The sequence below is a fragment of the Aspergillus stella-maris genome, assembly GCF_047715825.1.
Source record: "Aspergillus stella-maris strain CBS 113639 unplaced genomic scaffold BDV14scaffold_62, whole genome shotgun sequence".
NCBI classification, from domain to species: Eukaryota; Fungi; Ascomycota; class Eurotiomycetes; order Eurotiales; family Aspergillaceae; genus Aspergillus; species Aspergillus stella-maris.
Genome location: NW_027396856.1, coordinates 119,853 through 134,461, shown reverse-complemented (window position 1 = coordinate 134,461; position 14,609 = coordinate 119,853). Strand labels below are relative to the sequence as shown.

Sequence of the window (14,609 nt, the reverse complement as noted above, 5' to 3'; positions counted from 1 at the left end):
TAGTGTCGCGTAGCCGAGATGTTAGGACATATTGGTGCCTGAGGTGTCGAGCTGTTTACTGGTGCAGGCTTGCTATTGTAGTTTGGTATAGAGGACAACTCTGACAGCTTTGATCAGTCTATCATAATATAATCAGGTCCTTGTATAGCTATGGTATTATCACAAGAGAACACAATAGAAGGAAGCACTTTCAACTACGTTGTATAGATACTGTATGGGTTCGGCCATTTGTATCTCTTAAGGTAGAACCACGTCTATTGGCTGATACTCGATGCATTTGATCCCATCTATGGGATATTGATGTGTGCATAGTATTTCAAGTGACAGATGGTTAATAACTGGTATTTCTTGTAGCCGATTTAGAGCTCATAGCTTCTTGCCTTTTCCAAATTCTCCGGGTTCGGTTACAGGCGGGAGGGCGTACTTGGATTCCATATTGAAGAAGGATAGTCTCAACCAGGTAACTTTCATGGATCGTTGATTTCTAGGTACATGGCTAGGATCTATTGGCAGTCCAAAGTACTCCACTCCCATTGTCATAAGATTAAGAAGAATCGTGAAAGAAAAGAAAGTGCAGCAAAGCCTACCTAACAATGACAATGACAATGATACAAGAGACAACGAGGACAAAACCAATGGGGAAAAAAAAGAGAAAAAAAGCTTCGTCTAGTCTATCCAATCTGGCCCACTCACTCTACATCCATTGTCTAGCAGAAATACCTATAAGACTGCAATGGTGTTCGATTCTGGCGCAGCTCGGAGCTCCCGAGCCTCTTATCTCAATATCCTACCCAGTCCTGCCGTTGGTGCGCTTCAGGCACAAGTGAATACCTGCTTCAAGCTACCTAAGCTACTCACAACAAACAGCCAGAGTACTAGCTGCCATTAACCAGGATGACAACCTACGTTCTATCCGGCCCAATGCGCCCAGAAAGCACATCCACGCCCGACTCCCCACGGACCCTAGCCCACAACTTGTACAAAGTCCTGGAAGAGCACGAATTTGTGAATTTCGAAGTCCAGACTGCCTACCACACTCCCTCCAAGACTTGGCAGCTCCTCATTGTCTTACTGGGGCCGTGGGAAGAATTTCCTAGTCTATTGAAGGTTAATGATGTCCTAGCTGAGTTTCGGACGCATGCCGTTTGGGAATCAAGTAGGTTGACTTGGGTTGAGGATTTCAGGGGGCTTAGAAGGCTCATGGACGAGGCTGGGGAGTATGAGTTGGAGGATGTTACTAGTTTGGAGTGTAGGTATCAGTTGGGGGAGGTGTTTTGATAGAGATATCGAAAGGAAACTCCACGGCATGCATTGGGCTATAGTGCTTTGGTTTAGTTGCTATGATACTATTAGACAGTTAGCCACCATCAGGAGGCATTTTTCTCTTGTGATTCATGAAGAAATCCAAAATATGTTTATGTCCTATGTATTTTCCTTCGTGTTCCTGCAAGAAACTACAAAGCTCTTTGTCTTTGTAAACAGGCTCTAATCAAATGTCCTGGATAAACCAGAAGGCAAATGGGAAGAAGCATGGAAAAAGTGTCTCTTTGACGCCGGACTCCTGCGACCCGAATGCATGAACGAGAATGGTAATGGGGATGGGAATACCAAGCCCTACCTCGTTGACCTTATCACCCACCGAAGCCCTTGACGCCCTAGCTCGTATGCGATGCCGCGCCCAGTTTATCGATTTCAGGGGCATCTACTTCCTCCCCCGACTCGTTGGGGAAATGGACATTAATTGCATGACTGATTGGGCGCAGATGGTGATTCATGAGGACGATGATGCACAGGCGCAGGTCCCTCCTCGGGAGGATTATATTACGCGCTGGGAGAGGCTTCTCGGCATTCTAGATGGGTGGTGTTGGTCAATTGGGCATAGGATGGCGGATACTCGGGAGAGGATGAGGTGTGCTCCGCGTGTAAGTGGGATGTGGAGGGGTTTTGGACTAGGATTGTAAGAGAGATGGGGAAGGACTGTGCATGGGTGCAGGTTGCTTGGAATGGTGCTATTGGTTGCCTGGAATGGTGCTATTGTCTGGCATTAGATGAAAGTTAGGGTGGATTTTGAAAGGAATCAAAGTTGTTCGTACTACATGCTTGATGATTCTCTGTGGATTTTCTGGATAGCCTTGCATTGTAGATAGAAACTCGTTGATAAAGCATTATTGCTGTACACTCTATAAAGAACGAGCATAATGACTATAATGAAGAAGGAAAAATGGATGTTCTAAAAGATAACCGTCTCTCTCCAGAAAGAAATAGGTATAAAACCCCCTGGTTCCCATCCCTCCCTCATGAATATTTCAATCGAGTAACATCCTCACTCGTCTTCGCTTTTCTCGCGGTTCCATTTATTCTCATCATCCTTTTCATCAAAGAAAGCAGTTGCCTTTCCATTCCGCTCGACATAATTGTCCAAATGGAATCCGTCCCAATTCACCACCACTCTGGCTCTGCGGTGTGTTTCGGCAGCCTATCCTGGTGGAATAGAGCAGCCGCACACAGATTCGCAACATTCCTAGCCCGCATAATACTTCGGGACTCCGATGTTGACATTGATTCCGTCGCTGCCGGACGTCAACTATGTGATAACGATGACAGGAAGAACGATGAAGATTCCTCAAGATGGGGTGTATGGGTCCATCTGGCTCGTCCGAGCGAGATTGAAGAGCCATTATAAAGCCCAAGGGCTCGGGACCGCCGTGGTTTAACAAGATTAGGGCGAGTGTTGCAGCTTCATTACTTCTCTTCGAGGTACAATACGGAAACGTTATGAACAAGAGAGGAATAGACCCCCGTCCATATGACCCAGCCGAATATGCAAGTATCTGGGATGGGAGGGAGTACGAGATCACCCAATTCTTCATGAACCCTGTCCTGGATGGTATTGGATCTTGCGGTGCCGATTATACGGACGTTCGGGCCCAGATCGTTGTGTATCAAGGGGTACCGTTCCTGACTGTTTTAAATGGGGAAGGCCAGACGGGACACTTGCGTGCCTGGTCAGAGATGTGGGTGGCTTGGAGAGAATTTTCCAACGCCCAGAATATCGAGCAGCAGGAGGCTTGTCAGAGACGTATAGCGGAGGTCTTTGAGAGTTTGGATGATATTGATGCTCAGGGGCGCTGGCGTGACATATGGCTGCAATTTTACACGATTGGGACATTGGAAAATCGTTTGAGTGTTTCTTCCCAAGGGAATTGTGGCTAGGTAGGTATGTCCGTCACTCCTCCTTTGACCTTCTCGATAATATCCGATGCGTCCGAACTTCCATTTGTTGCTGGCGGGCTTGTAGATGCTTGTTGTTTGGCTTTCCTCTCTGTCCATGGCAATCTTGTCTTGCCAGGAAGGTCGATTGTTTTCCTGCTTTGCGGCAACAGATGTGCCTCCCGTCCTTTTTCCACATTTATCTGGCTGAATAGTTGTTCTTGATAAGAGGTTTCCCAGCGGGGATTCTTTCCCACTTACTCTGGTCCCAAAGGTTCTACATAGAAACTAAGTGATTTAACTGTTCCTCTTAGCCACAGCAGTGCAATGATATCTATAGTTAATATGCGCCAATTATACAGAGGAGCTGTTGAACAAGATGAGACGAGTTGTTATACACCTTCATTGCACCTCTAGAAATCTGAATCGGCTGTACCTAACTTCTATCTACCTCCATCTACAATCATTGAGCAGTCATACGACACGTAGGAATCTCGTTACTAGATCATTGAGGGGCAGTATAAAGAGCCCCATAGCCTTACGCTCTGAGGATCCAATCACGCTGCTTCAATCCATTAATCAGAAGCCGTACGGTGATCTGGCTCTTCACACACCTGGAAAGCACCAATATACCGTTCAGCAGGGGTGGGACCAGTATGCTCGTGTACTACGTTGGAAACGTCCAACCCAGCTTTTCTTTCTCAATCTTGCACCAAAGCACGTGGGGTCTACGACTTGGACGACCAGAACTGAATACCAGGTTACTTCAATTCAATAGAATTTTCCATTCAATCATAGATCTGACCTCCCCCAAATGCCGCCTGAGTTATGCAGGTCCGCCCGATAAAGGAAGCCTGATGCCTGCGGGAAGCTTAAGCCTGATGCCATAAACAAAAATAGTTAGAGGCGATCCAACAGGCAGTCTATGACTCTAATACACTACGCAGCACATTCACCCGCCAACAAATCTTGATTTTGGGCATTCGTATCCGGATCTCTTTCTTTGCCTATGTCAGGGGAAGGGGATTCGGAACTGGTCACTTCACGCCCTGTTCGGACTTCACCATGGACACGGGACACAATAAGCAAAGAGTTGAGGTGATCTCTATACCATTCTGCGAGTTACGAGTTCGTTGCTTCCCGTCGATAGTTTCTCTGGCACAAGCTCCAAGTAGAGGTGGAGACGTAGAGGGCTGTTTTCAAGGAGTCCGGCTTGATGAAACAAGAGGAAACGAACGCTGTCTGTGATTGAGTTTGTCTCGGGTCGGATCTTGATAGAGCCTGTAATCAGGGGTTCCGTTTTTCGGTTTGTTTTAAAGTGAAATAGAGTGCTCCTGAAGTATGGTAAAATCCACTGGGCAGATCAGGGGTAAAGGTGAAGATATGGAACGTACCGTAGGAAATTGAAGATAAGTGGTTGGTTGTGATAATCCCTCATCTTGAAATTTCGGACATCGGGATAACCTCGGTAGAGTGGGAAGTGCCGAAGCATAAATTAGGCAGTGCGAGAGGTTCGAAACGAGGACTCAAGGAACAAAAAAATACAGATCAAAGCCACTACAGTTCCAGTTATACCTAGGTTTATGTGGTGATGGCTTCATTACTCGCGATATCATTACACAGTTTATTATAGGATGTATAGTATATCCCAACAATTTCCAAAATGCAAATGAATGTTGATCTAGATGCTGGTGCAGACTAGATCACAGACAAGGTAGTAAAAGTGTTGAAGGAGAAATGTACAAGATCACTCAAGCCAGCCATTTTCCCGGCTCATTAACCGTATTCAAATCCATAACAATATCCATTACCGTTCCATCATGCAGTATGTACGCGAGCGATGCGACGAGGCTACTAAGGTCGAGAGATTTAGACAGCAATGGCAACAGCAACAGCAGCAAGAGCACCGCCAACAAGCGAGAACCCCTGCTTGGAAGCAGCACCAGTGAACTCAGGACCAGCGGGGCTCTCGGTGGGAGAGGAAGTAGGGGTGCTGGAGCCAGTGGGCTCAGTGGTGGTGGGGATGACCGGGGTAGAAGAGGTAGAGGTAGGCTCCTCGGTCTCGGTGGAGGTCTCAGTCTCAGTAGCGGTCTCAGTCTCGGTAGCGGTAGCGGTGCCAGAGGAAGTGGTGGTAGTCTCGTCATCACCACCGCCCTCCTCGACATCAGCGTAGGCGTCGACACCGCGCTGGATGGCGTTGGTGATACCCGCGCTCAGCTCGGCGGCAATATCGCTCAGGGCCTCGGGGACCTTGCTCGACAGAGCATCGGCGAGGTTAGAGGCGGCCTCGTACTGCTGGTTCAGGGCCTCCTTGACCTGGCCTCCGGCGCCAGCCTCGACGAACTGGTCTTGCTTGTCGATGATCTTGGTGATGACTGCGTCGACCTGGTCGGTGAGATCCTGGACGGGACCGGTAAGGGCGAGGGCGTCGGAGTTGGAGAGGTCGTCGCCGGAGTTGACCTGCTCGACGGCAGAGTTGATCGTGCTGACGAGGGTGTCGGAGGCGTCTTGGACGGAGGAGGGGTCACCGCCGGAGTAGGAGTCGACGGCAGAGTCGAGGTTGGTCACCTGCTCGGCGATGGTGTCGATGATGTCGGCCGGGGAGGACTGGCGCTTGGCTGGGGTAGCCAGAGCAGTGGTGGCCAGGGCCAGGGTGAACAAGCCGGTGAACTTCATGGTGCCGGTGGTGTGAGCGATGTAAAAATAATTATTATAGAGTGTAAAGATTGAGTGGTAACGAGTGCCCGGGACCGAGAAGCTCAGTAACGAAAGACCTGACTGATCGAGTGTACTACTAAAGAAAAGATGAAAGGACTCGGGGGTGCAGCAGCCCTACTTATATCCGGGGACTGGGGTGCATTGAGACGACAGCTCACATGCGAGCACGGGGCCTCGGCGAGACGAATCAGGGGCAAGAAATGAGGGTTATTCTTAGCAAGATTGGATCAAGAATTAGCGTTATTGCGAACGAGGTCTGGGACCGTTGACTAGAGTCTTGTGGAAGTCGACAAACAGCTGGAGGATCGCCATTGCTGCTTGTCAGACTCGGAGATTGGCCAATTCTTGATTGGTTTCAACAACGCCATTTCTTGGGTCAGACGGTGCCACGGAGAAAACTGCTCGATGTGAGTGTGCATGGACTGTGCGACATACGGCATACAGCTCGAGGGGTTGGACGAGCCCAGTTGCAGCGACAGTCATAGAAACAAGGTCCCCCAATGATTACTTCGAGTCAATGCAACGCTAGAGCAGGCCCTAACTTAGCCGGCCCGCCCCCGGATTCCCATTTGCTCCAGTGAAGCGACGCTGGTGCGACTCTGGGGATCCACCGCAAGGATTAGGGCCAGTCGAGTGAGACAGTCGTCTTGGTGGCGTCGTCTTGGTGTCGTGAATGGTTGTCCCCCCGCAGTTGCGACAAAGCGCGATGTGTCTCTGGAGGGGGTCGATGCCGACCAGCCGCCGCTTCTGGCAGTGGCCCCGACAGCTATTTCTTACATTTCTACGGAAATATTTGTCCGTCAGACTGGACTTGGAGTGATGCTGTCATTCTTGAAGAGGAGGAACAACCTGAAGGAAATTGGCAAACACAATACATTTGCCAGCAGCGGATCCCCCGAAATTGGCGTACTCTGTTCCCAACAGCCCTAGATGACCTGTACCTGGCAGGAAATGATAATCCACATCCAACAGCGAGTGTTCGAGACAGCTCAGACCATGGACCACTCGACCTGCCAAGACGCCAATTTTTGGAGTCGCCACTCCTCCAGACGCATGCAACCGGGGGAATTCTTGGTTACTCACGCAGCCAGTGGCGTTCTCGGAAATGAGCTGCGGCAGGGTTCTCCTGACTCTGCACAGCTGGTCCGGTCTGGGCTTGGGCTTGGACCTGGGGATGGCGCCATCGCTATCAGCCAGTTCGCCACCTTATCGCATGTCCTCGATTAGATAGAGGCTCTTTTTGAAAGGAGTACAATGTACAATGTCGCTGGTACTGTACAGTTGCAATGAAAATTGAGTACAGAATTTATAGTAGCCAAGACTGGTCGCTCTTTGTGAAACAATTGGGCAGGTGGTCTGTTTCCAACTAATGATCAGCGAGATCTATCAATCGTGTAGAAAGTGGGTATTAACATCAAGATTTAGAACCTGGAGTCGATGAGAAATCTGTAAGACGAGACCAGCTCACTTCACATGGAGTTGAAAGCCAGCAAGGTGAATGGCATCATTCCTACACCCTCATCCTTGCGTGCCTACGCGGCCATATGCACCTCTCGATTGGCCCTGTCTCACGCCCCTTTGGGAATGCCTCGCGAAATCCCGCCATCCGTTGCAGGGACTTGAGCTAAAATCAAGCCTAGTTAGCTCGTTAATATCGCCAGGGTCACATGGTGGTCTGAACCGAATACCGACATTTTGTCCTGGCAATTAATCTATCTAGGTACTCTGTCGCTGCGCGCTGATTTCCATCTGTTTTGTCTGTCGTCCGAGCTGACTCTAACTTTAACCATGCTTGTTTGCCCCTGCGCAAGCCCTCGGTTGTCCCTTGGTCGGCGCTCTGTGCCTGCCAACTTAATCTTACTCTAGATAATGGCGTTGGTGGTCGACGGGCGTTGCTGACCGTGGGTCATTCAACCAGCGAGTCGTGATCAAACCAATGGATTTCGACATCAGCACCCAGCCTCCTTCATGCACGCCATGACTCCTAGGTCGTACAGAATCTGCCGTAAGCCTTCAGAGGCGCCAGCCTTGCTGGAAGACCAGTGACCAAGTCTCGGAGGTTCGCTGTGGTGAGCTCCGGTAGGGGCTGGGTGTCTTTTCCCGAATCTTCGAGAACTCATTTTCCCATAACAGAGTCCTTCGTTGTTCGCTGTCGTGTATTTTCTCCTATCGGACAGTAAACGTCTTCGAGATCATGCATTCGACTTCCTCATTTTCCGTGAGCTGCCCCTACTATCGCTCCACACCGACCTACCCATTGCAGCACACAGCCCTCTAAATCGTCCACGACAGGCTCGGTGGACGGCATCTAAGTCACGCATCATCGACGGTTTCTTTTAAAGCCACGGCACAACGGTCGCTCGGAACCTTATATCCTCACCGGCCTTCTTCCACTCGTTCGCGCTCCAGCTTGCCCTGTAACGGCTTCCTCCGGTGTGACGCGCCACCCATCTAGATCCGTCTCTGGCGCTCAGCAGGGCTGACAATGCTTCACAACGTTGTGCCAGCTCACCGCGCTCTGTCCGGCAATCGATCTAGTTTGCCAACGACTTTGGCATATGCGGTGTCTCTGCTATCGTCGACAGACGGAGTTTGATAACGACCCGAGGGTAGCTGTTCTCTATTTGTATAGCGTAGCTCCTGACTGGAATGGCCATCAGTCGGATCTCGTCGGAGCATGCGCAGTGTGGTCAGCGCGCTCTCACAATAGGGACTCTCGAGAGCGATACAGCGCTGACGCACGCTCTTTCCCCTCTCAGTAAATGAGGAACATACCAATTGAAGAGTCACGAGATAGCTAGACGTAGACGTAAATTATCTCTTCTGCCAAGCGGTGCACGACATCCCTTCGCCAGATACCGCTTCAACATTTCGCTGCTGTCAGAAAGCAACACAAATCGGACATCCCAGACCCAGTGGGAGATCCAGAGAACCTAATTCAAACCTTCGGCCTTAAACGAAAACGCGCAGCGAGGACGGCCTAGGTTGCACCTGCTGTTTCAAGCGTCATGGCAGAATCTTAACTTAGGAAAGAGCGACCAACGCCAGTATCTTAGGATCGGAAGGCGCGAGGTACGATGGCCCCTCCTGCCGTCTAAAGGACACTTGTAAAGTGTGAAGAAGAAGCGATCGGTAGTTCTTTCTTACCTTCCTAGTCAAGTAGTGTGATCCTCTACCCGCCGAACGTGCTGAGTTTTCCTTTGATTGGAGGTAATCCATACCTACCATAGCACTGATTTATGTTCGTCGAATCGCGCCTCTGCACGAGGAGGACAGCTCGACCTTAAGGTTATGTCGTTTTCTAGTACCTTCCAGCTGGTTTTATTCCTACTCGTTTTTAATGTAGCCTTCTCGCTGAAGGGAACGGCAGTGGTGTGTTGGCCCAGTGCGAAAATATATATTTGTACTGCAAGTGCGGAGCCTTTACCCAAATCTGACTCCGCACGATAATATGGAACATCATTGTATTTATCATGAGATAGTACGCGATTAGTCAGAGAACAAACTAATCATTCATCACTCGTCACTATGTACTTCGGTATCGCTTCCCGAAAACTCCTCTACGCCTGGGTGATGTCGCAGCTGACGCCCCCCGGCAATCCGGCGTTCTTCAGGTCATCGGGGGAGGTACCGTCGGGAACATTGAAGCTGGAAGCGCATGTCAGTACGCGCTAATTGTTCTAGTGTTCGAAACAAGAGAACATCTTGAGGAAATGAAAGGTTCCTAGGCGCGTAGACTTACGACGTGCGATGGCTAGGCGGCATGCTGCGCGTCGAGAAGAACGGCGCGAGGTCCGTTGCGCCCTTTGAGGCGAAGAGGTCTTTTGCTCTGCAGGATATTAGTGCCATACCCATGCAGCTCTACAATTCACGAAGGAGTAGTAGTGAGTGCTATTAATGTAACGTACATCTGCTCAATCTGGCTCCCATGCTGCTGGTAAGCCTCGTGGTTGTCGTACTTGATGATGGCGGTCTGCTTCTGTTAGCTATCGCGTTCTGAACAGAAAATGCCTGAGGTGCTTACAAATTTGGGCATATTGAGTACTGTTTGTGTTGTTTACGAAGATGTGTTCCTGGGAGAAGTCTGGCTCAGGGCGCTGCGCTTATCATGCACCCCCGACGCGGGGCACCATGACGTCATTGGCAGGTGAGGTTGCATTCATACTACAGCCGCACTAATTGGAGTCATAAATATTGGAGAGAAATGCCTTTATGTATTCTAGTGCCTAAAGTACTTCTAGACATGCGATTACTTTCCACACACCACGATCAATCTCTGTTGTGGGATTTGAGAAGTCGGGGTACAAGGTATATATCACTCCCCTCGTCTCGGGGGCACCGTGACCAGCCCCTTTGCCTCCATAGTCCGCCATTGTATCAGCTTGCACATCTCATAGATAGACTTGAGATGAGGCGTCGGGACACCGGCTTTTTGCGCTTCCCTTACTGGCTCTCCAACGAGGTACTCGACTTCCATGAAGTTGCCCTGCAATGATCAGCCGTTGCCCTCACCATAAGAGTAAGGATGTACGTACCTTCTCACTATCACACAACATACTCGGCTTCAAATATAGATCAATAGGATCAGCCGTAACCACACTATCCACAATATCCTCCGGTAAATCATGACCTAGAGCCTTCGCGGTCGCAACAACCTCTTCCATAGCCGGCCTTGCAAGTTCCTCGATTATACTCCCGCTCAACCTCAGTCTCGATGAATCCAGACCTGATATCGCAGCGAGGGGGTTAAGCACAGCATTATACACGAGCTTCCGCCATCGGGACCAAGGGACGTCGGCCGAGAATGTAACGCTTGGTTGTCCTGACGCGCTGTATATCTTGATAAACTCGTGTGCTGCATCGATTTCCTTCTTGGGGTCAGCGATATTGGGGTTTCGGAACGGGCCCAGTTCAAGTTTATCGCGGGATTCCTGGACGATGTGCCCTGGTTCGCCCTCGTAAGAATCGATCCTTGATACACCGGAGAGAACAATATTGTTCGGTAATTTGTCAAACATGGCCTTTTCGAGGTTCAGTCCGTTCTGGATCATTACTACAACTGTGTGGCCTGGTGTCGCGGCTGGTGCGATAAGCTCTGCAAGGGTTGGTGAGATGTCGGGGCAGTTCTTGGTTGTTGTTACGATGTAGTCGAATGGGGGAAGGCCTTCCTTTGCGACGTCGGGCACGGAATTGACGACTGTCTCAATGTTAGTATTCTGAAAAAGAATCGGATCATGGTGGGCGACTTGCCATGTGAGGGCCTCCAACCTTTTATCTTCCCATGATCCACGCTGTCGATTGTATAACCTCTATCTTGGACGATTTGGTAGTTCGATCTCAGGACAGCAGTGACTTCACCCAGCCCGCCACACTCGATATTCAAGGCTGCGATTGTCCCGACGGCACCGCTGCCGAAGAGGAGGATGTTTGCCTTTGTATCTGGCGAAGCCATATTTGAACGAGTCAGTGTCAAATCGCTATATGGTACTCAACTGCCAAGCCTCCAAGTAATGGAAACAGGTGTCCGCTTTATAGTCGCATGCATTCACAATACTCTTGCCCGGTGGGATATTATATACCCCCTGCCCCGGCGACGCCTTCCGCAAACAAGTCGCAGCCACCCCAGCCCCGCGGCTGATAGCAAGAAGTTGGAGTCAGACATTTCTTTCTGATTGGGGCGGGGCGACAGTGGCCTATCTTTGTGGAACTTGGCCATTAAGTACTTATCTTATCTACTCCAACTTGCCCCGATGAGCAATGTTAGGACATATATGGGATGGAAATTCAGCCTGTAGTTGCACCAAGCTATGACTCGAAGCAAACGTTGAAGAATCTTTACCTTACTGCTCGGGAACTGGCCTTGGGTTGGAGTACAGCAGTGGTTCTTCACTATGACAAAATACCTTACGAACAATATATGGGACTACACCACGGCACTGCACTAAAGATACTGTTGACATAGGACAATCCACTGGCCCGCCATATAAGCAGTTTGGTGGATTTTGTGTCTTAGGAACTGACCTATATGGATTTTAACAAGTGCGAAGCAGGTACATACAAGATATGAAGAGCAAGAATCAATTTCTGCCCTCTGACCCGTAGCGTGGACGAGAGAATTTGCTTCGTTAAAATTGCAATCTTTGTAAAGTAACCTTGTGGCAAGTGCAGTCATACTCGGTGCGCGTATAGTCCGCTTATCGCCGCTTGGTGGAAGCTGAAAGGTTGTAAAGACGTATTTTCAGATTACTTTATAATGACAGCTGATTTGATCATTAGAGTCGCAGGGATAATTCCGATCTGAATTTGTGCCTGACCATGGGCATCCGGCGGCGGTTGGAGCCGCTTACCCGACGAAAAGGAGGCGCCAAGTGGCCAAGACACCCAGAACCAATAGTAGCAACTTAGCAAGCGCTAAACGCATCGTTCCACACGGAAGATGGCCGGATTATCCAGATCGATCATCCGATTTGCAGTAAAGAAACGAGAATCAGGAACAAAACAGCCCTAACGCTGCTAAGTGGGGCGTCAACCAGCCAACTCACAAGGGCGAATTTGAGATATCGAGAAATGGTTCTTGACGACCCTGTCTTGCTTGTGTAGATTGGGACAAGGGATTATGGTTTGCGGTCGGGAAGATAAGATGCTGGCAATTACAGAGGTAGGGTAGCTTGGAGGCTGAACCTCCGGGACTTTCCACCTGGCCAAATGGTAGGTTACATCAAATGCAAATGAAACAATAGAAGACAGTGTTTGCCAAGCCGCGAGTTCGCTTGTCGGAGATTTCCTTTTCGCTTGATCCAAACAATATGTCCGCTAGAATCATATGGGCACTGGTGCCTGGTCAGGTTGTGCCTTCTGGACCCTGCTAGTCCCACTGACTCAGGGTTCACGCATCTTATAAATAACAGCTCGATGTCCCGCGTAAGACTCTGGCCAATCTCACGTCCCTGTTGAGCCTCATTCAGCTAGATATTCAATTCCCTCCAATAATCCGCCACAATGAGCGTACACGGGTTCAACGCCTCCGTGAACGCAGGCTGGTACACCTTCTCCAACCTCGGCCCCCTTACCACAACGTACACACCCGATCCAAAATGCACGGCCTCCAGTCAGATGTTCCTCGGCTACCTCAACGACATGCCCACATACGGCGGCAACGTCTACCCAGAGTGGAACATCCAATGCACAACGGCAGTAAACTACTACGACGGGTGTGTTCCCACGAGTACTAAGCCCGTAACAACAACGCCACCGGCATTCACCGGGACCAGTGAGGAGGAATACGAAGACTACATCTCGGCTCAGATCGACTGGCGAGGGTACGACGCGTATTACTCGCCTGGTCTATACTGCCCTGCGGGGTGGACGACGATTGGTTTGATTGGGCGCGATGAAGGCGACACTACGACGTCGTCGGGCATCTTGTCGCCGTTGGTTTCTACGACGCAGACTGAGAACCCGATGACTAAGGGGTACTATGACTATGAGGACCCGGCGTCGGTTGTCAAGAGTGTTATTGAGCCGAAACAGACTATGGCTCTTTGTTGTCCTAGGTACATGCTTTGGCCGAACTCCAGACCACTTGACTAGAACAAAGCTAACACCACTTTCCACCATACAGCGGTATGAAAGCCGACACCGGGGGCGTATGCTACTCCTTCGTCGAAGACTACACCCCAACAACTGGCTGCCTGCGCCATACAGGCTACAACTACGAGTACGGCGAAGTTACGGTGACGCGGACCGAGGACGGCAGCACGACTACAAAAGTTGTCACTACGCCGACAGAGACAATTAGCAAAATCGAGCTCGACACCACGAGCCTGAAACCTGATCAGGACCGTCTGACGGGTATGTTCTTTGTGCCGGTTGTCACGCTGATCTATCATGAGACGGATTTGAACGGTGCGGCTGCAACAGCGGCGGCGGGGTCGAATGGGACTGAGAGTGAGAATGAAAGTGAAGGTGAGACGCCGTCAAATGCTGCTGGACGTCTTGGAGCGAGTGCAGCTGGGTGGAAAGGCTTTGGTTCTATTCTTGGGATTTGGGGTTGTGCTGCGGTGATCGGTGCGGCGATGGTTCTTCCTTGGTAAAGTGTGGCATGATCCTGCAACGCATATTGTACTTATGGGGATACTCAAATCGTAACTATGCTTGATGGCTTGGACTTGCTGTTATGTTGCATTCTGGACCTTTTCGCGCTCGCATTGAATCGATTGAACAGATACGTCGAAAGGCCGATGGAAGTAAATGGTAAGAGTGAACGGAGGTAATCTACAGATCTCAAATGACTAGAAGCCGTTGGAAGATCTTAAATAAAAGATTGCACTATCCTCTGCTTAGAAGTTGGTGGTACTGAACCTCCAATTATCCCAAGCCCGAAATGCCTGCAACAGCATTGCACGAAGACATATGAATTTAGAACCGCAATATGGTGAGGTCATTGAAAGCGTTTTTGATGTTGCATCTGTGTACACTGGATACATGTCAAGGGAAGATACCATTAAAGACCCGAGCGATGCGAATTGAGAGAATTTCCCACGTATAGAAGGCCTGGTGGTCAAACGGACCAGACGGGTGAGGCAGGCAAGACAGTATGGGGTATAGGGGGGATGGCTGTTCCGCTCATAAGCCAACCTAAGCCCTATCCCGAAGGCATTACTGGGGCTGGACCCAGCGGC

The 14,609-nt window shown here is 50.0% G+C and overlaps 6 protein-coding genes across 6 annotated transcripts; 3 read left to right on the top strand and 3 right to left on the bottom strand.

Annotated features, from left to right (window-relative positions):
* Positions 1–894: 894 nt before the first annotated feature.
* On the top strand, positions 895–1,278 carry BDV14DRAFT_203636 (uncharacterized protein; the record flags this gene model as incomplete). Its single annotated transcript, XM_073774330.1, has 1 exon — positions 895–1,278. The coding sequence occupies one exon, from the start codon at positions 895–897 to the stop codon at positions 1,276–1,278; it is 384 nt and encodes a 127-aa protein (XP_073624566.1).
* A 1,144-nt stretch (positions 1,279–2,422) lies between these two features.
* BDV14DRAFT_203635 (uncharacterized protein) lies at positions 2,423–3,213 on the top strand (the record flags this gene model as incomplete). Its single annotated transcript, XM_073774329.1, has 2 exons — positions 2,423–2,635; positions 2,686–3,213. 2 exons carry the CDS (start codon positions 2,423–2,425, stop codon positions 3,211–3,213), a joined length of 741 nt encoding a protein of 246 aa, XP_073624565.1.
* Positions 3,214–4,490: 1,277 nt separating this feature from the next.
* BDV14DRAFT_180175 (cell wall mannoprotein 1 family protein) lies at positions 4,491–6,003 on the bottom strand. The gene has a single exon (XM_073769874.1). The coding sequence runs from the start codon at positions 5,884–5,886 to the stop codon at positions 5,080–5,082; it is 807 nt and encodes a 268-aa protein (XP_073624564.1). The 5' UTR covers positions 5,887–6,003; the 3' UTR covers positions 4,491–5,079.
* Positions 6,004–9,304: 3,301 nt separating this feature from the next.
* On the bottom strand, positions 9,305–9,996 carry BDV14DRAFT_180173 (uncharacterized protein). Its single transcript, XM_073769873.1, has 4 exons — positions 9,953–9,996; positions 9,837–9,901; positions 9,671–9,757; positions 9,305–9,576 (listed from the first exon to the last, which is right to left on the bottom strand). Exons 1-4 carry the CDS (start codon positions 9,962–9,964, stop codon positions 9,489–9,491), a joined length of 252 nt encoding a protein of 83 aa, XP_073624563.1. The 5' UTR covers positions 9,965–9,996; the 3' UTR covers positions 9,305–9,488.
* A 180-nt stretch (positions 9,997–10,176) lies between these two features.
* Positions 10,177–11,524, bottom strand: BDV14DRAFT_122402 (ketopantoate reductase family protein). Its single transcript, XM_073765913.1, has 3 exons — positions 11,179–11,524; positions 10,464–11,125; positions 10,177–10,414 (listed from the first exon to the last, which is right to left on the bottom strand). Exons 1-3 carry the CDS (start codon positions 11,378–11,380, stop codon positions 10,244–10,246), a joined length of 1,035 nt encoding a protein of 344 aa, XP_073624562.1. The 5' UTR covers positions 11,381–11,524; the 3' UTR covers positions 10,177–10,243.
* A 1,242-nt stretch (positions 11,525–12,766) lies between these two features.
* Positions 12,767–14,462, top strand: BDV14DRAFT_180169 (uncharacterized protein). Its single transcript, XM_073769871.1, has 2 exons — positions 12,767–13,481; positions 13,550–14,462. Exons 1-2 carry the CDS (start codon positions 12,928–12,930, stop codon positions 14,019–14,021), a joined length of 1,026 nt encoding a protein of 341 aa, XP_073624561.1. The 5' UTR covers positions 12,767–12,927; the 3' UTR covers positions 14,022–14,462.
* Positions 14,463–14,609: the final 147 nt, after the last annotated feature.